Consider the following 23,498-nt stretch of genomic DNA (forward strand, 5'->3'; position numbering starts at 1 on the left):
GAAACAAACTGTGAGGGACCTTGCTACATGAATTTTTCCAATATAAACTATTTTTTTGTTGTAAAACATTTTCCATTTGGAGTAAATGGTTTCGATTGCAAACCGTTTTGCAACAGAGGAAACGCTTTACAAGGGAATCTGACTAATGAATATTCCTCTGGTGAGGTGGTCAGTTTCTATAATCTCTCAACTGACAATGTCAACAAAGCAACTATACACATAAAAACATAATGAAGATGGGAACGATGGAGACAAGGGGGCATACAAAATCACCACTGACCTTTCAAATTCTGTCACTCAGTGAATTATTTTATTTAGCTATTTGGTTTAGAACAATACAAGGCTGAAGAATGAGATAAAATAAACACGTTTAATAATGTTGACATTTGCCCAAAGGCCTATTTCATTTACATATGGAAGTGAGATGTTTTATGCAAATAAGGCCGACTTCCACTGGGTCGTCCTCTCGAGCCGTGGTGTCGGGTTTCACCGCGAGCAGGCATGAGAGTAGGAGCGGTCGATTGCTTCATTCATTTTCTGACAAGAGTAGCGCAGCGTGTGCCAATGCAAAGTAGGCAACACTCAACCCCGCTGGTTAAAAGTAGCTAGGCGCTTACTTTGGTATGATATTTTGGCGGTGAGCGATGGAAATGAAAGACTCGTGCAGTGTCATTTTAACAGCATACCATTCATACGCACAGTCCAGGATACATTTGGTGGATGAGGGCTATGCGCCTCCAAGACACTCTCCTTGCAGGTAACTGGCACTTTATTGATGGAAAAGCTGCAAGATAAATGAACAAAATGTATGTTTACCTGTTTAACTAGTTTGTTATTGTGTATCCATTGATATAACGTTCAAACATATGACTGGGTAAAGCGCTTTGAGAGCGAGAGCGTGGGAAATTGGGACTTTAAATTATAGTGTCTGCTGTCAGAAGTTTACTGCCTCGCTACTGGCGGTGATGGTGAGTAGCCTAGCTCTATACAAAAAGCTTTGAAGATGTTTATGGAATTAGTGCGTTGGTTTCTGCTGAAGTGTCTTGTTGGTTTCTGCATAGCACCACATACGGTATGTGACACAATTCTGACACGCTTAAGACTTGAAGTGATTTTCAAGTGTAGCCTATCAAACAAAGATGTGCCTTTGAAAATACGTTCTTAGCCTATTGGATGCATTAACTGCACATTTGCAGGATGATGTTGCCTGCTGGCACTGATCTGACGTCAGTTTTACATTATAGCTTCTGATGGGTCACGAGATCAGGATTTGAGCATTTCTACATCAGGAAAGCCTGAAAACATTGTTTGGGTATCTCAGATTGTTCTGGCAATTCTCTGATAGAATCAAACTTGGTAGGAAGCATGTTTGATATGTTGTTTCTTTCATTTGAGTCACAAACCATTTAAGAAAATCATGATGAAAGTGGCCATTTTAATCCCCGTTTAAGACCTATAAGACCTATAAAAAAAAAAAGATTAATTAACTGTACATGATAGACATATTGGTGTCAGTGACAAGATGGAATATGTCAAGATTCAGAGTATTTTTTTGTTTACATTAATTTATTCAACATAAATATTAACATGAAGTACCCCTTTTTTTAAAATTTAGTATATTTTTAGACATTGTTTTTAACAATATACTCTACAAGTACCTTACATTTCCAGAGTGGGTGCTCAGCTACTTTTGAAGGTATGATCCAGTTTATGACCACCACACACACGGTGAATGGGAAAATGGATTCAAAGGAAACTCCCTCTGCAGGTGATTGGTTAATGACCTATTAGTAATGGGCGAGTTGGGTTTTTTTTATGGCCCAGTGCCCCCGGTGGGTGGAGATTTCACTTAAGGACCTATTGAAGGGTCTAAAATGTATAAATTCTGCCCACCTGGGACATTCAAATGAACTTGCCTATTGTTCAGATGGAGAGGTATAGCTCACTCTGGCTGGGTTGACTTTCAGGTGAGTCAAACAAAACTCTCAATTTGCAGGCAGTCACTTGGCAGGCACTGCACAGAGCACAAGGGGACATTTATAAAGCCGATTATGTCTGGGTACGGCCATTGAACATAACAACTGTCATTATGTGTAATTATAAATAGCTATTTATTTTTTATATAGACACACACAAACAAAAGGAATAAGACATTGTTCAGGTTTCACCATGTCTCCCGTGGTGGATTTAACAAGCCAATCATCTAGGATTGCGGAGTCGTATTAATTAGGGCACACCGTAGCAAAACATTTTGCAACAGAAAACAACAATGTGTGTTTGTTATTAGATAAGTTCTGGTAGGCCTTGTTTAAGTCTGTTTTCCTCTGTTTTGTGCCTAGTGAATACGACTGTAGACTGATTGATTGAACTGCCAGGTCACTTCACCTAGCTGTGTGTGTGTTAAGGTTTGCAGGGCTACACTCATCTGGCATTGAACTGGAATGTTTATTGATGGAGTCCCCTGTTTATTATGGTTCTTGGGAAGTAACCACTGTGCTGTAAATTTAGACTTCACACAACATTTCACAGCCTCTTTCCTCCATTATAACCATTAATTCATTACATAAAGGGAAATATATACCACATTAGACCTATAGAAATGTTAGGCTAAAATAATATAGGTAAAATATCCTTACAATTATTTTTAAAGTCTTATGTATATCTAAATCTGTTCTTGAGTAAGAAATTAACTCTCACACGCCATTGACTAGATGTTCTGTTATTTGAACACTTTCTTAACAATTCACTCTATTTCCAATGATATGTGAGATCGCTGTTGACTTGTACTGTAGTAGGTACGATACGGTCTATGGTCTGTACTGACCGTATGTTCCACGGTGTTGCCCCACCTGAACAACCTCAGAACAGCTGTCCTCCCAGCATGCCCAGTTGTGGCCAGTTTGCCCAGACGCTCGGTGTGGCTACTTGTCCCGTGTGTGTACTTGTGCGTGTCATTGACGGGTGATGTCAGCCACGAGCTACCCGGGGTCAGGCACCGACAGGGGAGCTAATCTCTTTTTGTGTGCCATGCCAAAAAGATGTTTACCCTTGGGATATTATGGCTTCTCAGTATTGCTCTTGAATTAATTTACGTTTAAATATTTTTTTTTTAGTGTGAAAGTTTATCAAATGTTTCTGTGGTGAAAATTGTAAGAATATTTTGGGTGAACATAATAATCTGATGTCAGTAATGTGTTAAGACAAAACGGGCCACATGTTTTCACATGGAATGATGCTTTGACTACCAGTACAAGGTTAGATAAGCATGGAGAACATGGTGGTTCTCTCCCTCTGCTGTTTTATAAAAGGGTATCAGAACATACATACAACATCACTTATAGTAATGGCCCTTATGATGTACGTTACAGTACTTTCACTGATCAGACTGACATTATTACAACTTTCATCCAAAATATGAGCTTGTTTTACTCCAATGATTGTAAACAACGTTCATGTAAACAAACACCGTATAGCCTCAAATTTCAAAATCGTGGATGGTCAGTCCTTGCATCCTTCTTTGTCTATACATTTGAGCGGTTACATTTCTGCAGCCCCATCCTTAATTATTTTGTTGTTGTACATTTGTTATGTTAGAGTCACTCAGATAACATACGAGTACAGCATAAAACCAATGTGTAGAATTGCAGGAAATTAGCTTTAAAACCGCAAAATGTAAAACACGCTAACTTTGCCTCCACTGCTGAAAAAAATCCTCGGGGAAATACTGAAATGACAAGTCATCTGAAGATCTGAGCAATAACTTTAAGGAAGGACTGAAGGTTTGTCTAAGAACAGAATTCTCTCTGGAATCAGGTTTTGCCAGATTAACTGGTGACAACATCAGGACAATTCATTGACATTTTAAGGACACACTTACTGCTTCAGCTGTTTAAACTGTTCTAGTTGTATTTATCCAGGTCACTAAAGCCTGTGCTTTTGGGAGTGGGTTAATTTATTTTAATGAGAGCTCAGCTTTCTTTATTAATTAGTCCACTTTAGTAATCATTAATCATCATTTGACCCATAAAATAATTTCATAATTTTTTAATCTCCCAATCTAGCACCATTTGAAGTGAATGTTGAGTCAAAGCTTCTTGATTGTTGAGGGCACAGCTGGTCACACCACCACAACTGATGATTAAAAAACAGAAAGGTGGCACAAAATAATTGAACACAGAGAAATCAGATGGACACAGAGAGGATCCACCTTCACCACACTGAGAGCGCTACTGTACACTGGGATCATGTGTCTCTCACTCCCGGGTGACATCATTCCCTCCCACAGGCTAGAGCTGTGTGTGTGCGTACGCACCATCATGCACTCTGTGTTTTGGCGTGTGTGCACCTTTTTCGTTTCGGGACCGGCACGTGGGTTTGTGCATTTGGGTCACTGGCAGGATTATTTTCAAAGCTTACCCTCCATTGAGTTGTCAGACACACAATGGTAACCCTTGGCACACGGGTGTCTCCCCATCAATGTGCCTATTGTAGCTGGTGAAAGACGGGCTCTTTGCTGTCTTGCAACCGCTGCTGTGGTAATTAGGGTTATTGCTATATTGGTAGACTGTGCTGTTAGGCTAACGGAGATGTTTTGGAACAAACACGACTGAAATCTATAAACATCGATATTGGGTGACTGTTTATGGGTGGCTATTTATGGGTGACTGTTGGTGGTTTGACTGTTTGGAATGGATGGCTAGTTACATGTAGGATTTTTGGTAATTCCATGATTTTTATTTACCTTTATTTAACTAGGCAAGTCAGTTAAGAACAAATTCTTATTTTCAATGAAGGCCTAGGAACAGTGGGTTAACTTGTTCAGGGGCAGAACGACAGATTTGTACCTTGGGGGTTTGAACTTGCAACTTGAACTTCCGGTTACTAGTCCAACACTCTAACCACAAGGCTACCCTGCCGCCCCAGGGTAGCCTAGTCGTGGTGGTGTGTCCAGCTGTGGCCTCTAGATTGGGAGATTTAATTTGAAATTATGGGTCAAATGATTACTAAAGTGGGCTAATTAATAAAGAAAGCTGAGCTCTCATTAAAATAAATTAACCCACTCCCAAAAGCACAGGCTTTAGTGACCTGGATAAATACAACTAGAACAGTTGATAACGGAGACTCAGATTTTTCGCTTTAAAATGAATGCCAAACAAAAACCATTGATTTTCAAACTCTATGGACAAGGATTACATTAAACAATTTACACTGAACATTTCACAAAAACATATTTACTGGAAGTACTGTGCAGATGTGTATTTTGCTAACAGAATTACGGTAAAATCTCTTTTTTTTTTTTTTTAAGCGACCACGCTTTCCAAAAACTCTTGGCTCTTATTTTTCTCATGGAATTTACCATATCCACATTCAGTGACTTCACTTGTGAAGTGTGTTGATGTCACAGGAGAAGTCTGTTGTGGATGGTAGCTTAGTCTGTTGTGGATGGTAGCTTAGTCTGTTGTGGATGGTAGCTTAGTCTGTTGTGGATGGTAGCTTAGTCTGTTGTGGATGGTAGCTTAGTCTGTTGTGGATGGTAGCTTAGTCTGTTGTGGATGGTAGCATAGTCTGTTGTGGATGGTAGCTTTTCTATAAATCACTTCCCATTTCACTGTAGTGTTTTTACAGCATGTTTTGTATTTGGGCAACGTGACGAGGAACTACAGTGACCAGCCTGAGGAAGTTGTTCTTCTGCCTGACTAAATGGACCAGCAAAACCCATTTGAGAGTTTCAAGAATTTTCTGTTTCTATCGACACATTTTTATCACCTTTTGACATGCACCTGTGATGAGAAATGCATGAGAAATGCATGGGAAATGCATGCCTTGTTGAAATGGAAATATCACTGTATCACTGCAGTCTGTTATTTTGTGGTAAGGGAGATACACTTGATTGACGGGTCAGATACGTGTGCCCATTTATTTCTGAGGTCATACAGCTCATGACTTTTATTACCTAGTGAGTGAACATGTCCCCTAAAGGCACTCATAACCTGACAGGTTACAAGGAAACCACAATGGAAGGAAAGGTTCGGTAGTTCATAATGGGGATTATCAGAAACGAGAATGAGGTTTGTCTCTAACCTGTCTCCTCCCCTTAAGGGATCATAGCTTTCACCTGGTCAGTTTGTCATGGAAAGGGCAGGTGTTCCTAATGTTTTGTCCACTCAGCAGGTTAGGTGAACTGAATTTTAAGTGTGCGTGCGTGCGTGGTCACTGAAAATGTAGTGAATTTGAACTTTACCACTTAAGATGTGACCGAAACGAAGCACACTACTCAAGTACTTCCCACGTTGACTCAGTGTTGACATAGTGGAATTGAAACCCCCTTCCTACGGTGAAGATGTTGGGACGGAAATACCTGCCATAAATCCTTTTTAAATAAAACACCTGAATGTGCAGTGGGATCATTCCATATGAATTCAATAACTTTCTGACTACATACATGGACAAACGTGTATGTAAAGGCTTGGTTCAAATCCAAAGGGGTGCAGTCAAAGTTATTCATATGGAACGACCCAGTGATAAAATGCGATAGGTTAGCAATAAATAGGACGATGACTGAGACAAATGAGCGAGTGACTGCCTGGTCTGGCATTTTTGTCAATGCTGCCTGTCCACATTCCACTCCTCCGCTCTCTGGTAGGACTGAGTGAGAGATGGATGCTGTACATGCTGACTGATGTTTAGGCATTCATCATCTTCCGGAGGTAGAGAACCAAGCCATCCAGAACAGTTGATCTACTTTGTTGTTGCTCTCCATACCTGAGGGGCTTGGGGTTGGAGAGAGGCACTGTAATGTTATACCTGAGTGGACTGGAGAAAGACTGATCTACTCTGCTGTGTTTCTATACCTGAAGGGCTTGGAACACAGAGAGAGGGGCTGCCACTATACACAAGTAAACAATTTTTTTTTTTTTTTAAATGTAACATTTATTTAACTAGGTAAGTCAGTTAAGAAAAAAAATCTTATTTACAATGACAACCCACTGTTCCCCGGAAGGCTAACTGTCTTGTTCAGGGGAAGAACAACAGATTTTTACCTTGTCAGCTCGGGGATTTGATCCAGCAACCTTTCGGTTACCAGTCCAACACTCTAACCACTAGGCTATCTGCCGCCCTGCACACCTGTAACCGGTGTGAAATGGCTAACTAGTTAGCGGTGGCATCACTCGCTCTGAAACCTTGAAGTAGTTGTTTCCCTTGCTCTGCAAGGACAAGCTGCTTTTGTGGAGCGATAGTTAATGATGCTTTGTGGGATTGTTGATGTGTTCAGAGGGTCTCTGGTTTGAGCCCAGGTTGGGGCAAGGAGAGCGACGGAAGCAACACACAGATTATTATAAAAGCTGTTCTGTCCTGATAAAGGGGAAGAGGTTGGACAGTTGACAGCGACTCTATTGTAAACCGTTGAGGGTGAGCGGCTGCTTTATCAGCTGAAGAATTGTTTATTTGCTGTGGAGGATTTATTGTTTTATCATTCTATGCTGCACGTGAATGATCGATTACGCAATCCTCCCATCTCTGTATTCAGAACTTTGTTGTCAGGAAAGTAGTTTTGATTTTACTGCAATTTGAGTTAACTGACTGATGTGACAGGATTACTGGAACGTCTTATTTAAAAATAAAAAAATGACAATAAGAAGACCGTGATTTGTGAGACTAATGACTACTTTGTACCTAGATCCATTTTTCATGGAGAGATGTTGGTTGTTACTGTAGTGCTGACCTTTGGCTGGAAACAGCCTCTGAAGTCATAACATTGCACCTGACAACTATAACAATGTAAAGATGATCTTTCAACCAGAATAATTCTGTGGATAATATCAAATGAACACGATTATCTCTCTAAAGTAGAAAAAAAGATACGGCTGATATGAGTGTTAATTTTGTCCTCGTTTCACTGCCTCTTCCTACAATAATTGCTTTGTATAGCACGGCAGGAGGCAGTGTCAATTTGAAAGGGAAATTATCACTATGGAGTTGACATACGCTCTGCTCTCTCTCTCTCTTTCACACACTCACACTGTAGTCAGTTGTGTTGTGTAGTCCACACTGAGATGGAGTTGGACATGCAAGCCTGACAAAAACGGTAGGCAACTCTCATGGTTGAAAGTCTTTTAAAGGCTGTGCCCCACTACAATGGGGCCTCTCAAGCATCATTTGATGTTCTGAATCTGTTTGGGCAACAGATGGTCACCTGTGCCCCAGCAAACAGCAGCTCTTTTAAAACTATGAATGTTGTCACCCTAAAATACTCCAAATGTCATTCCAGGGTATATATAACCTGTTCTTTTTGAGCCTGTTGGCCAGATGTTAGATTTAATTTCTATATTATGTGAACTATTTTTAAAGTCAGTTTTTAGTTCTACTGAATGCACTTGGCTCGGTTTAAAGAGCTCATGTGCCTAACTTGATAGAAACTTCCAGTGTAGTGAGGGAGACTTTATCACGTTGCTGTGTCATACTGGCTGGATGTCTGCCTGCTTGAACGCCAATAAAACATGAAATGACCCAGGGCATCGATACATCACTCAGAGATGCACAAAAACAATTTAACATTACGAAATGGGTGAACCTTTCCTTAAACGTTGTCACATTTACAGTGCATTCGGAAAGTATTCAGACCCCTTGACTTTTTCCACGTTTTGTTACGTTACAGCCTTAATGTCCCCTCGTCAATATACACACAATACCCCATAATGACAAAGCAAAAACAGGTTTTTATAATTTTTCTGCAAATAAAACCCATTTAAATCTGAAATCACATTTAACATAAGTTTTCAGACCCTTTACTTTGTCGAAGCACCTTTTGGCAGCGATTACAGCCTTGAGTCTTCTTGGGTATGACGCAACAAGCTTGGCACACTTGTATTTGGGGAGTTTCTTCCATTATTCTCTGCAGATCCTCTCAAGCTTAGTCAGTTTGGATGGGGAGCGTCGTTGCACAGGTATTTTCAGGTCTCTCATGAGATGTTCGATCAGGTTCAAGTCCGGGCTCTGGCTGGGTCACTCAAGGATATTCAGAGACTTGTCCCGAAGCCACTCCTGCGTTGTCTTGGCTGTGTGCTTAGGGTCGTTGTCATGTTGGAAGGTGAACCTTGACCCCAGTCTGAGGTCCTGAGAGCCCTGGAGCAGGTTTTCATCAGGGATCTTTCTTTACTTTGCTCGGTTCATCTTTCTCTCAATCCTGACTAGTCTCCCAGTCCCTGCTGCTGAAAAAAACACCCCCACAGCATGATGCTGCCACCACCATGCTTCACTGTAGGGATGGTGCCAGATTTCCTATAGATGTGACGCTTGGCATTCAGGTTAACTTCTTGGTGACGGGGGCAGTATTGAGCAGCTTGGATGAATAAGGTGCCCAGAGTAAACTGCCTGCTACTCTGTCCCAGATGCTAATATATGCATATTATTAGTAGTATTGGATAGAAAACACTCTGAAGTTTCTAAAACTGTTTTAGTGATGTCTGTGAGTATAATAGAACTCATATGGCAGGTGAAAACCTGAGACAAATCCAACCAGGAAGTGGGAAATCTGAGGTTTGTAGTTTCATTTAAGTGATTGCCTATCCAATATGCTATGTCAATGGGGCCAGATTTTCCCACGGCTTCCCACGGCTTCCAGCCTTTAGAAAGTTGTTTGAGGCTTCTATTGTGGAAGGGTGTCGAATAAGAGCTGTTTCAACAAGTGTACTAGGCTGAGGCCAATCAGTTGTTTACTGCGTGGTCACGCGGCGCGCTGTTCCATTTTCCTCTAATGAATACGCTATTGTCCGGTTGGAATATTATTGAAGATGTATTAATAAAATACCTAAAGATTGATTGTAAACATCGTTTGACATGTTTCTACAAACTGTATTTCTCCGGATGTTTTGGAGGCATCTCCTTTTTTTTTTTTTTTTACACCTCTCTTTGGTTGGAAAATGGCTGAATGATTTCTGTGACTAGTTGCTGACCTAACATAATGATATGTTCTGCTTTTGCCGAAAAGCCTTTTTGAAATCGGACACTGGTTGGATTAACGAGAAGTGTATCTTTAAAATGGTGTAAACTACTTGTATGGTTGAGGAATTTTAATTATGAGATTTCTGTTGTTTTGAATTTCGCGCCCTGCAATTTCACTGGCTGTTGGCGAGGTGGGATGCTAGTGTCCCGAACGATCCCAGAGAGGTTAAAGAGTAAAATCTTGGTTTCATCAGATCAGAGAATCTTGTTTCTTTTGGTCTGAGAGTCCTTTAGGTGCCTTTTTGGCAAACTCTAAGCGGGCTGTTATGTGCTTTTTACTGAGGAGTGGATTCCGTCTAGCCAATCTACCATAGGCCTGATTGGTGGAGTGCTGCAGAGGTGGTTATCCTTCTGGAAGGTTCTAATCTCCACACAGAAACTATGGAGCTCTTTCAGAGTGACCATTGGGTTCTTGGTCACCTCCCTAACCAAGGCCCTTCTCCCCCAATTGCTCAGTTTGGCCCGGCGGCCAGCTATAGGAAGAGTCTTGGTGGTACCAAACTTCTTCCATTTAAGAATGATGGAGGCCACTGTGTTCTCGGAACTTCAATGCTGCAGAAATATTTTGGTACCCTTCCCCAGATCTGTGCCTCAACACCATCCTGTCTCAGCGCTCTACGGGCAATTCCTTCGACCTCATGGCTTGGTTTTTATCAACTGTGGGACCTTCTATAGACAGGTGTGTGTGCCTTTCCAAATCATGTCCAATCAATTTGAATTTTCCACAGGTGGACTCCAATCAAGTTGTAGAAACATCTTGAGGATGATCAGGATGTACCTGAGCTCCATTTTTGAGTCTCATAGCAGAGGATCTGAATACTTATGTAATTAAGGTGTTATTGTTTTTTAATAAAGTTGCAAAAAAAAAAAGCTTTCTCTTTTATGTGTTATTGTGTCTAGATTGAGGAAAATGTATTTAATTAATTTTAGAATAAGGCTTTTGAATATTTTCAGAATACACTGTAAATGGGGGGGGGGGGGGGGGGGTTCTAATGTTTACCTAAATATATGGTTTGGTTGTTTATGTGATTATGGCAAATTTCAACGACTTCACTTTTTTTCATTCACCATTTCTTTTTTTTTTGTTTGTCAACAGGTCAGGAGTTTACAGTCCAATAACATTCATATAATAGTACATCTCTAGTCTAGATAGATATGTTTTGTATGTCTAGTTGCTCTTTGGCCATTTGGTAATGATGGCGTACCAGGCTCCAGCTATCTTTTAAAAGGCCAAACAGGATGTAACTGCTGCAGTCAAGAGTAGCCTGTTTCTCACAATGGACCTTCATTCCATGAACAATAACACACACAACATGCACTGCTTTCCCTTCCAAATAACTGACATCAACTTGTGATGTTACAGGCTGTTTGTAATGTAACTACCAGGTTTGAAAATACAGTTAAGGTACTTTGTTGAAGAAGGATGAGTTGCCATTTTACAGTATTATTGGCGGCCATTTTCAATTTGTACTGCAGATTTGACAGTGACGTAATGCTAGGCTAATCAACAAAACAGATGGTGTGCCACACACTTCATGCCACACACACTACATGAGCTATTTTGGCTGCGGGAGTCTAAAACACGAGTTCTGGACAAAGTGGAGACAACACAAGATGGTATTCCATTGAATTTCCATAGATGGACATTAGTCATGGGCAGCGACGTTAGTCAACATATGATGACACTTTGTTATGTCATGACCAGCATTTGACCACTGACCAGGGCCTATCATCCTTTTATCAAGGTTCTGGACCAAAACATCCCCATACAACTCATGAATCGTTACTGATGTTTTGGGTCGTATCCCACTCTTCATACAAACCCCCATCCGTCCACTAACGCCACTCAAGCAACCTATACATTCCCAATCAAGTGTATTAATCAGTGAGGCAGCCATTACATCCTTGTTTTTACTTATCTGTAGTTGGAGGATGTAGCCTGCTGTTATGTTGTTAATGCCCCTGCTTTTTACCAGACCTGTACTAAAAAGGGCACTCTGTGCTCACAGCCCCTCCTTTTTAGTGTGTTGTGTGTATGTATGCGTGTGTATCTATTTTCTTTGAGGCCATAATGACCTTAGTGAACCCAGGTAGATCTGAGGGTGTTGAGGGTCTGCAAACTAAATAGTGGCTCCTGACCCGCGGCGCTAGACCGGACTCTCTGTGTGACCGGTAGGAGGGGAATTGGCTCTTGCTCTTCACTAACCTGTAACAGGGGCCTTGTATGCATCTTCTGATGAGAGCAGGGGGGGGGGGGGGCTTGCTGATGAGAGCAGGGGGGGCTCACTGATGAGGGCAGGTGGGGGGTCTGGTGATGAGGGGGTGTTATGATAATGGCAGGTGGATGAACTGGCGATCAGTCGTCTAGCTAGCCCCACTCAGATAATCAGATGTGTAGGAAGGGAAAGTCCCATTTTTGTCTTTTAATGTCACCTGAAGAAAGTGTTCAAGAAAGAGACAGAGGTCAGGCCCATAGTACGACTGGTCAAGGAAAAGATTGATAGCGGACTGACTTTGGATCAGTTGTTGGTTGGGCTTTAGCCTACAAACCAAAATGAATGTAATGCTAGCTGTGACCAGGTCTGGACCATATGCACCAGACCCCCATGTGTATTTTTGGAAAGCCAGATGTTCCAGCCCCTAGCCAGGGGCTTATTAAGGAAAATGAGTTTTAGTTTTGACCGTCACACTGATTTAAGATCAACATGTGTTGTTGTTATTTGCACAGTTTTAAAGTTGTTAGGTTTTAGACACATGCGCTACAGTCAGCAATTTGGAACGTGCACTATTTTGATTTCATCGCTTCGTAAAGTGTATGGCCAATTGAATCAGTAGGAGATCTGGGAGAAGGTTTTAGCTGATTCACTTATGAAGAAAGGGGATGCCAAAGTGGCTTTGGCAGGTTTTGAAGGGCGCGCTTCCAATACTTTACTTTCCAGCAGTGGGCCACTGGCTGCACAGGAGAGCGGTCTTGGTCGGACATGTTTTAAAGCTGCAGTGAGTGAGTCGAAACACGTGTAAATGGTTATGCTTTTCGGGGGTATTGTTGTTGGACTCTGGCCTTGGCTCTCAGGCCCTGGTGTTGACATTCTTGGAGGAATTAGGTCATGATTGGAGGGCTCTTGGTTTTCTACTCCGATTACAGACCTCCGTACCCACTCCCTGCCCTCGCTCTGCTTTCTATCCATCAAGACCAGGCCAGCTCCACATGTTTCCAGTTTCTCCATCACCATTGACCTACATATGTTTGGGGAGGGGGGCGGGGGGGGTCATTTAAGGAAATATTCATATTTTATCTTTGATTTTGCTCCAGTAATGATCTGATGTAAAAACAATCAAAATATATTTAATTGAAATGATTGTTTTGAGCAGAGCTTTTTGTAAGTTTTTCACTTATAACAGGACAGCTGGGATGCACAGCAAGAGTTATTTGAAGTTGTTTGTATTCCAGGTTTGTCACATTTTAAGAGGGATCTGTATTTATACTATTCCTAATTAGACTCATTATGGGTTAGGTTTGCCCTTAATAGAGCCATTTCTTAAATGTACCACAAGTTAACTGCCATGTCCTCTCTCTCTTTCTCCCTCACTGTCTTTCTGACTCTTTCTCCCTCACTGTCTTTCTGACTCTTTCTCCCTCACTGTCTTTCTGACTCTTTCTCCCTCACTGTCTTTCTGACTCTTTCTCCACTGGATCTGTCAGAAAGAGAGGGAGCGTGAAAGAGGTGCAGAGATGTGGGCATGTAATGACCTTTAAAGAGGCAGTTGAGGCTTGGCGAAGATTAAAGCAGAGAAGAGGAATTGTAAGCAGTAAATATGTCGGCAGGGGGGCCGGGGAGCGGAGAAGGGGAGGGGTGGAAGAGAGACTGGGAGAGAGGGAGTGAGGGAAGGAGGGGAGAAAGCTGGACGCTGGAAACTTGTGTGCCGCGGAGTGGGAATGGGATGGAGGGAGAGCGCGAGAGAGGAGGTGTGTGTGTGTGTGTGTGTGTGTGTGCGCGGGTGGGAGGAGAGATGAGTCTCTGTGGAACCCAAGCTCTGTCTGTAGGAGGATATCCTGAGATAGTTGTCTCTGTCTCTCGCTCCCTGCCTGGCTTCAAACAGATTTGTTTATATACTCTAGACAGGCACCTCTCTCTTTTAGATCACTAGAGTTCACTCGCTCCCCTCTTCTCTCGAGCTGGATGAGGAACTGAAAGGTAATGTGATTTTTCCTCCTGAAGTGTGAGTGTGTGAGTGATTCTTGTGAAGTGGAACATTAACACATGGACTGTCTGTATTGATGGTGGTGTGAATGAATACACATTGTATTTACTAAGATATTTCCTTAAAGGAACATTCAGTACCTTTTAGCCAGAGGTCATGGATTATGACTTCTAATTCCATTTAGTTATTTGTATGAATGTTTTGATTTTTGTGAGGGGCAAAGATATTTCGGAGCAACTTTTTATTTAAGATATCCTACCAAGAAGCACACCTGAAGACTTAGGGATTGTAGTACATTCATTATATCTGAATTGACTGTAGTGGAACGGTACCCACATGATGGACGAGAAAGGTTTTTGAACGGAATGATGGTTCTATAGGTTTCCTAAGCTGTGGTATGACTACTGTATGTATCCGCTGTGGTATGACTACTGTATGTATCCGCTGTGGTATGTGTACTGTATGTATCCGCTGTGGTATGACTACTGTATGTATCCGCTGTGGTATGACTACTGTATGTATCCACTGTGGTATGACTACTGTATGTATCCGCTGTGGTATGACTACTGTATGTATTCACTGTGGTATGTGTACTGTATGTATCCGCTGTGGTATGTGTACTGTATGTATCCGCTGTGGTATGACTACTGTATGTATCCACTGTGGTATGTGTACTGCATGTATCCGCTGTGGTGTGACTACTGTATGTATCCGCTGTGGTATGACTACTGTATGTATCCGCTGTGGTATGACTACTGTATGTATCCCCTGTGGTATGGGTACTGTATGTATCCCCTGTGGTATGGGTACTGTATGTATCCCCTGTGGAATGGGCACTGTATGTATGGGTACTGTATGTATTCACTGTGGTATGTGTACTGCATGTATCCGCTGTGGTATGACTACTGTATGTATCCGCTGTGGTATGACTACTGTATGTATCCGCTGTGGTATGACTACTGTATGTATGGGTACTGTATGTATCCGCTGTGGTATGACTACTGTATGTATCCGCTGTGGTATGACTACTGTATGTATGGGTACTGTATGTATCCCCTGTGGTATGGGTACTGTATGTATCCCCTGTGGTATGACTACTGTATGTATGGGTACTGTATGTATCCCCTGTGGTATGACTACTGTATGTATGGGTACTGTATGTATCCCCTGTGGTATGGGTACTGTATGTATCCCCTGTGGTATGGGTACTGTATGTATCCGCTGGCGTATGGGCACTGTATGTATCCGCTGGCGTATGGGCACTGTATGTATCCGCTGGCGTATGGGCACTGTATGTATCCGCTGGCGTATGGGCACTGTATGTATCCGCTGGCGTATGGGTACTGTATGTATCCCCTGTGGTATGGGCACTGTATGTATGGGTACTGTATGTATCCCCTGTGGTATGGGCACTGTATGTATTTGCTGGCGTATAGGTACTGTATGTATCCGCTGGCGTATGGGTACTGTATGTATCCGCTGTGGTATGGGTACTGTATGTATCCCCTGTGGTATGGGCACTGTATGTATCCGCTGGCGTATGGGCACTGTATGTATCCGCTGGCGTATGGGCACTGTATGTATCTGCTGGCGTATGGGTACTGTATGTATCCCCTGTGGTATGGGTACTGTATGTATCCGCTGGCGTATGGGTACTGTCAGTATGGGTACTGTATGTATCCACTGGCGTATAGTGAATCACAGGAAGCCATAGTGACTGTAGTATAGCCTACCGTACATAATGGGTCACTGGAATGGTGTCACCCTGTCCCTACACTACCAGCACCTGAGTTAGGAATCTCTCCATCTAAAACTCTTTACTCTTCAACTTGAATTTATTTGAATAAACCTCCTTAACATGACCTGAGGGGAAATGGCTGGGTAGAACTAAGTGTGTCTGTGTCATACATACCTTAACTGTTCTGTATTTCACCTAATAAGGCTTCTTTCATTTTGGGGTTGAACCAGATGTTTCTTGATATTTTAGAGACTGGAGATTAACCACTGTGAATCAACTGAGGTGTCTTAGTGTGTCTACTATTGACTCTGTTCTTGGAAAAACAACCTGGGCCAGTATTCACAAAGTGTCTCAGAGTAGAAGTACTTATCTAGGATACATTTTTTTTTTTTTTTTTTAAGATCATAAGATTTCTAAGATGTTTTGTGTATACTGGTCCTGACCTATGCCCCCTCAGTTGCCAGCATCATAGCAGGTGACGTCGCTGTTGTTCAGAGACGGTGAAGAGTTGTTTTCAAGTTGTATTAGTACGGGAATGAATGGTATACATCCTCCAAACGAAATGCTTCTGTGCTGAACAGCTGTCACCCACACACACACATCCAAACCTGCTCTTCAACAAGCACAGCATATTTCTTTGTGTCAACAAACCAACCTTACACATGGAATTGTTGTTTTATTCTGCACACATGGATTCCTAGAAAAAGGTTGTGTTCATTTGAATTGTCATGATATGTGCATGAGGAGGCCTGCGTTTCTAAACCTATATCAATAGGGATAGTCATAAGCTCAAAGTGTTCTTAGCTTATTCTTTGCCTCTACAGCCCATCATACTAGCTACTCTTCCTGTAATGAACGGCATACTGTAGACCTGTATGTTATTCTGTGAAATCTCATGTGATAGCATGAGGGGTGTGAGGGTGGAGGGGTACCCAGGGGAACAAAAACCCATTAAAACAAAGTTCTGCGCCATCCACACGCCCAGCATGCATCATTCTAATCAATAACATCCCCCCTAAGTGTGGCCAGGGCCAGCTTCCTGGCACACACACACACACACACACACACTTATCAATATTTGAATACAAACAAGCAGGCATACCTTTTTCCCTGAATACTGATGTGCTTTTGGCCCTACGTGAGCTTGCAAACAAAATTGTTCATTGTGCAGCAAATTTAATTTGAACAGAATTGAATGACATTGAGATGGTTTCCATGCTGAATAGATAGTAGGAAATCCCTTACAGTCCTAGGGAAGACCCCTTTAACCTTCCCCTTGACTCCTATTCATGTCCCTCCTCCAGCTGTAGAGGGGGAGAGAAGGGTGTGTATGACACTGCCCTCAGTACTCTGCCACGTTCCTTTCCCAACCTATCATTCTTTGGACCAGGAACCTCCTATCCCAGCATTGACCTGGTCCATCAGACTCCATCGGACCGGACCGCATCAGACACGGGCCCAGCCATACAGGTTTAAGGGGCCAACAAGCCACAACAAGGTGCTGCTCTCCTGACCACTCATAACTCTGCCTGTCTGAAATGAAAAGGCCTGTGATGTCACGAGGCCTCTCTGTAATTAGGAGTTGTAATGGGAACCCGGCTGTGACTGGAAGCAGGCAGACCTGTGGGAAGAGATGGCTTTATAGGAGGCTGGATGGACTCCGCATGATGATGGACAGTGCATTCTGAATGTATTCAGACCACATTTTTCACATTTTGTTACTTATTCTAAAATGTATTAAATGTTTTTTGTTTCTCATCAATGTACACACAATAGTCCAAAATGACAAAGCAAAAACAGGTATTAAGATATTATTGTATAAAAAAATATATATATATTTTTGACATTGACATAAGTATTCAGACCCTTTACTCAGTAAAGCCCCTTTGGCAGCGATTACAGCCTTGAGTCTTCTTGGGTATGAAGCTACAAGCTTAGCACACCTGTACTTGGGGAGTTTCTCCCATTTCTTCTCTACAGATCCTTTCAGGCTGGATGGGAAGCGTCCCTGCACAGCTATTTTAGGTCTCTCCAGAGATGTTCGATCGGGTTCAAAGTCCAGGCTCTGCCTGGGCTACTCAAGGACATTCATAGACTTTTCCTAAAGGCACTGCTGCATTGTCTTGGCTGTGTGGTTAGGGTCGTTGTCCTGTTGGAAGGTGAACCTTCACCCCAGTCTGATAACCTGTTTCAGAGCGCTCAGGACTTCATCAAGGATCTCTGTACTTTTCTCCGTAAATTTTTCCCTCTCCTGACTAGTCTCCCAGTCCCTGCCGCTGAAAAACATCCTCACAGCATGATGCTGCCACCACCATGCTTCACCGTAGGTATGGTGCCAGGTCTCCTCCAGATGTGACTCCTGTCATTCAGGCCAAAGAGTTCAATCTTGGTTTCATCAGACCAGGGAATCTTGTTTCTCTTCGTCTGAGAGCCCTTTAGGTGCCTTTTGGCAAACTCCAAGCGGGTGAAGGCTGTCATGTGCCTTTTACTGAGGAGCGGCTTCTGTCTGGCCACTCTACCATAAAGGCCTGATTTGTGGAGTTCTGCAGAGATGGTTATCCTTCTGGAAAGTTCTCCCATCTCCACAGAGGAACTCTGGAGCTCTGTCAGAGTGACCATTGGGTTCTTGGTCACCTCCCTGACCAAGGCCCTTCTCCCCCGATTGCTCAGTTTGGCCGGGCGGCCAGCTCTAGGAAGAGTCATGGTGGTTCCAAACTTCTTCCATTTTAAGAAGGATGGAGGCCATTGGGTTCTTGGAGACCTTCAATGCTGCAGACATTTTTTGGTACCCTTCCCCAGGGTAGCAGTTTTCCCTCCTGTATCAGTCACTGATTGGTAAATTAGTCTAGCCAGCTATCTAAATTTGTTGTCAAATTACAGATGGGGGGACCCCCATTGATTTTGTATTTTCTCTGCCCCATGGCAAAATGTGTAGATTACAAGAAATGTGAAAATAAATATCTCCACTGTTGAGAGGAGGGCCTCTAAAATGTTTTACTCGCAAGTTGGGACCCCCGCAACAATTTTACTTAATGCCCCCAATAGGCTACGGCCGGCACTGACTGCATGTGTGGGTATGGATACACAGACCCGCGAGCCACTGCGGTCCCTCATGATGAGTTGTGATTTTTATGTGGCCCCCCCCACTCCCATCAAGGTTGCCCATCTCTGCCTAACATGCTCATACATGTGAAGTGGAGCACAAGCACCCTCATTCACAGGGGTGTTACAAGTACCCAATTTCATACTTGAGTAAAAGTAAAGACACTGTACCTAAATACAGAATTACTCAAGTAAAGGTTACCCAGTAAAATACTAGTAAAAGTCTCAAAGTATCTGGTTTTAACATGTGCTTAAGTACAGTGGTTGAAAAAGTACTCATTTGTCAAAATTGAGTAGAAGTATTTAGTTATAGTAAATGTTATACATAAAATTCCAACACTCAGACGTAATTTACAAATGCAGTATTTGTGTTTAGTGAGTCTGCCAGATGACAAAGTGTTATAGGTGTGTGTGAATTCGACCAGATTGCTGTCCTGCCTGAACATTCTAACTGTAACTAGTACTTTTTGATGTCAGGAATTTAATGGAGTGAAAGTTGTCAATAATATAAATAGTAAAGTACAAATAACCCCCAAAAAGGACTTAAGAATACTTTAAAGTACTACATAAGTATTTTACCCCACTGTGCATTCGTGTACATGCACGGCTTATAGCAGCTCCAGCCGCAACTCGCGTTTCTCCTAATGAATAGTTTCATGCTGGGTCTTATTGTCTGTTTATTACCCCCCCCCCCCCCCCCCCCCACCCCGCAAGTTTTATGTATTTATCGTTGTTTTCCAAAGTTCAGAGGTTAATTACAGCCCAGTTTCATGTTAAGTTACATGGTTTCACTTCACTATTATTTACAGTTTGTTTAGAAACATTTGCTTCTTTCGTTATTTCATGAAGCTAAAGAATCTGCTGTTTTGATTCTCTGAGTGGATGCAGTGTTTAGGAGGGAATAAGGGAGAACTCTCTCCAGAAAGATGTTTATCACAGATATAAACTGTGGTCGAGTGCCTAAAGTAGTTTTCTTCTTTATTAGGAATGGTGATTCAGCCCCCCCCAATTCATTTCTGAATGCGTAATGGTTTCTATGATTCACAGTGTGACATGCTGGCCTAAGTGATACTGGGCTCATTTTGCAATGAAAGATAAGATAATCATTCTTAGACTAGCCCCCTAGCTCCTCCAGTCCAGTGTCTTCAGTAGGGGCGTGGTGAGTTAAATTCCCCTCCTGTCAGTCCTACCAGTCAACAGTTTAGACACACCTACTCATTCAAGGGTTTTTCTTTATTTGTACTATTTTCCACATTGAATGTAGAAAATGTCATCAAGGCAAAAAGTGGCTACTTTGAAGAATTTCAAATATATAATATAACACTTTTTTTGGTAACATGATTCCATATGTTATGTCATTGATGATGTCTTTACTATTATTCCACAATGTAGAAAATAGTAAAAATAAAGAAAAACCCTGGTACTGTAGTTTCTAGTGTCTGATCTAGGTGTATCCGGTGTGTATATGGTTTATAAAGTACAGGGGTTTTGAGAAGTGTAGTTTCTAGTGTCTGATCTAGGTGTATCCGGTGTGTATATGGTTTATAAAGTACAGGGGTTTTGAGAAGTGTAGTTTCTAGTGTCTGATCTAGGTGTATCCGGTGTGTATATGGTTTATAAAGTACAGGGGTTTTGAGAAGTGTAGTTTCTAGTGTCTGATCTAGGTGTATCCGGTGTGTATATGGTTTATAAAGTACAGGGGTTTTGAGAAGTGTAGTTTCTAGTGTCTTATCTAGGTGTATCCGGTGTGTATATGGTTTATAAAGTACAGGGGTTTTGAGAAGTGTAGTTTCTAGTGTCTGATCTAGGTGTATCCGGTGTGTATATGGTTTATAAAGTACAGGGGTTTTGAGAAGTGTAGTTTCTAGTGTCTGATCTAGGTGTATCCGGTGTGTATATGGTTTATAAAGTACAGGGGTTTTGAGAAGTGTAGTTTCTAGTGTCTGATCTAGGTGTATCCGGTGTGTGTATATGGTTTATAAAGTACAGGGGTTTTAAGAAGTGTATGTCTGACGTAGCCTATTCTTTTCCCCTCAATGTGTGAATCTGGTATTTTGAAATTGAAATGTTTTTCACAGTTAAACCAATTCTGGTATGACAAACGGCCTACAATCTCCTCCCCACCTCCCAATACCAACCTATTGACTTACTGACCTCCTCCCTCCCCACCCCAGGAAGGTGCAGTACCAGGGGATAGACCTACTAGGCAGGATGAGTTCTAGGGGGACCAGGCCCTCTCCCCCTCCCAGCCCACCGGAGCGGCCGGCGTCACGGGACTCCCAGGACTCCATGGAGGACTACTGGAGCGAAGTGAAGAACATCGAGGAAGATGGCCAGCGGGGCCACGAGGACTTGCTGGAGAGGGGCAGTATGGACGGTAGGCTACATACTTACCAGGAAATTGTGCTTTTAGCCATTTATAGACCTAGGGTGTGTTGAGTTGGGCTCAATTCTAGTTAAATTCCATTAAACTCTGGAAATATTAAATGGAATGGACACCAACACTTGATGTGCTCTTTTGATGTCCTTCCCATAGAGATGGAGACACATTTAGATTCTGATAAATGCTATGGATACTGATTTATCTCTGACTCTTCTGCATTCCAGAGGCGGAGCTTGAAGAGGCGTGGCTGCAGGATGCGGGTCTTTCCACGCTGGTGTCGGGGGCGTTGGGGGAGGGGCCTGCGGAGGCGCTGCTCTCCACGCTAACGCGCTCGCAGGCAGCCATGGTGAAGAAGCGTGTGGATAATTACACCTTGACCGTGAGGAAGAGGAGCAAGCAGCCGACTAGACACGTCCGAGACATCTTCTCCACGCCAGACACATCGGTGAGACAGATGGCTTCAAAGAGATAAAGGGAACACTTTTTGTTGTTTATGATCCATCTACGGTGAGGGTGCTTTGGGTTAAGCATTCAGCAATTGCGTTTATGGAGTTGGAGTCTGTATATTTCCCATTGAAATCCTAAAATGAAACGAGTTGACATGAAATCTGTCTCATGTCTGGCCCTTTGTCGGCTATAACTGGTGCCTCTGACCCTCAGTGCCCCTATGACCTCAGTTCATCTGGATATAACCATCTCATCTGGCATACTGATCCTCTGGCAGAGCCAGACAAGCCTCTGTAATCTCAGTACGTATCCTAATCCTGTGTGTCAGAGATGGAATAGAGTAAGGAGAGGAGTCCAGTAAACATGCTTCAGATACTCAGGATGTCACCCCCACCCCCCACCCCAGCATTGGTATGGGCCAGAACCATTATAGGCATAATACATGGCTTTGGCACGGGCCATTGTTAGAGGAGCGGTGTTGGATGGTGGAAACACGATGAGCTCTTGCTTAGCCCTATAATGCAGCTCTCAGCTGGTGTGGGCAGCTGTCCCCTCTTTCTCCAGAAATAGAATTGCCCCACTGACTGGCTGGGAGCTGGAATGTGAAGAAAGTTTTACATGAGAAGGGCAACAGGGAAGTCCCATACTGTTTTCAGATGGCGGTGTAATGCATGCACTGCTGAGATCAAATGGCATCCTATAGCACAGCAGCATTGTAATTCTGTAGAAGGGTTGGTCGTATATCAGGTAGCAAGCCCACAGATTGTGTTCGGCCTAGTGGTGTCTTTGCAGTTGTCTATCAAGGGAAGTTGAGGCAAGTATGCAGACTGCACCTCAGTATCTAGCTAGCTGATATGACTAAGACTAGCCCTCCCAAGGCTATTGTGTGGCTATGTAGTGTTGAAAGAGATTGAGATATTTACAGCATGAATGAATGGGAGGGGTGATAGGACCAATAACACCCCCAACCAAAGAGTGCCACGAGTGCCTCTGTCAGCACTGCTGTGTGGTGATGGCAGGAGCCTCTAGGGTGAGTCAGATGTGGAAGGGAGCACAGGGTTATGAGTCACACCACTTAGTCCGGGACACAGAGAAAGCCTTCACTCTACTTAAGGCCTCACAATCTACTGGCAGGCCCCATCGTTTACTGGCAGGCCCCACAGACTAGTGCAGGCTACTGGCAGGCCCCACAGCCTAGTACAGGCTACTGGCAGGCCCCATCGTTTACTGGCAGGCCCCACAGACTAGTGGCAGGCTACTGGCAGGCCCCACAGACTAGTGGCAGGCTACTGGCAGGCCCCACAGCCTAGTACAGGCTACTGGCAGGCCCCACAGCCTAGTGGCAGGCTACTGGCAGGCCCCACAGCCTAGTGGCGGGCTACTGGCAGGCCCCATTGTTTACTGGCAGGCCCCACAGACTAGTGGCAGGCTACTAGCAGGCCCCACAGACTAGTGGCAGGCTACTGGCAGGCCCCACAGACTAGTGGCAGGCGACTGGCAGGCCCCATATCCTAGTGCAGGCTACTGGCAGGCCCCATAGCCTAGTGCAGGCTACTGGCAGGCCCCATAGCCTAGTGACAGGCTACTGGCAGGCCCCATAGCCTAGTGACAGGCTACTGGCAG

At 43.2% G+C, this 23,498-nt stretch overlaps 1 protein-coding gene across 3 annotated transcripts in view; it reads left to right on the top strand.

The window, feature by feature from the left end:
* The first annotated feature begins 468 nt into the window (after window positions 1-468).
* The window catches only part of LOC110535262 (rho GTPase-activating protein 18), a 36,529-nt gene continuing 13,499 nt past the window's right edge, over window positions 469-23,498 (top strand). Inside the window, exons 1-3 of one of the 3 annotated variants that reach the window (XM_021620151.3) lie at window positions 469-757; window positions 21,220-21,422; window positions 21,653-21,873. In XM_021620151.3, the coding sequence (XP_021475826.1) occupies window positions 645-757; window positions 21,220-21,422; window positions 21,653-21,873 (537 nt within the window). In that variant the 5' untranslated portion in view covers window positions 469-644. Of the gene's footprint in view, window positions 758-13,906; window positions 14,199-21,219; window positions 21,423-21,652; window positions 21,874-23,498 lie in introns of those variants that run through there. The other 2 variants (XR_016484367.1, XM_021620152.3) reach the window with 2 other exon arrangements.

Source organism: Oncorhynchus mykiss, chromosome 11 (genome assembly GCF_057628025.1).
Source record: "Oncorhynchus mykiss isolate SJ-2025 chromosome 11, ASM5762802v1, whole genome shotgun sequence".
Classification (NCBI taxonomy): Eukaryota; Metazoa; Chordata; class Actinopteri; order Salmoniformes; family Salmonidae; genus Oncorhynchus; species Oncorhynchus mykiss.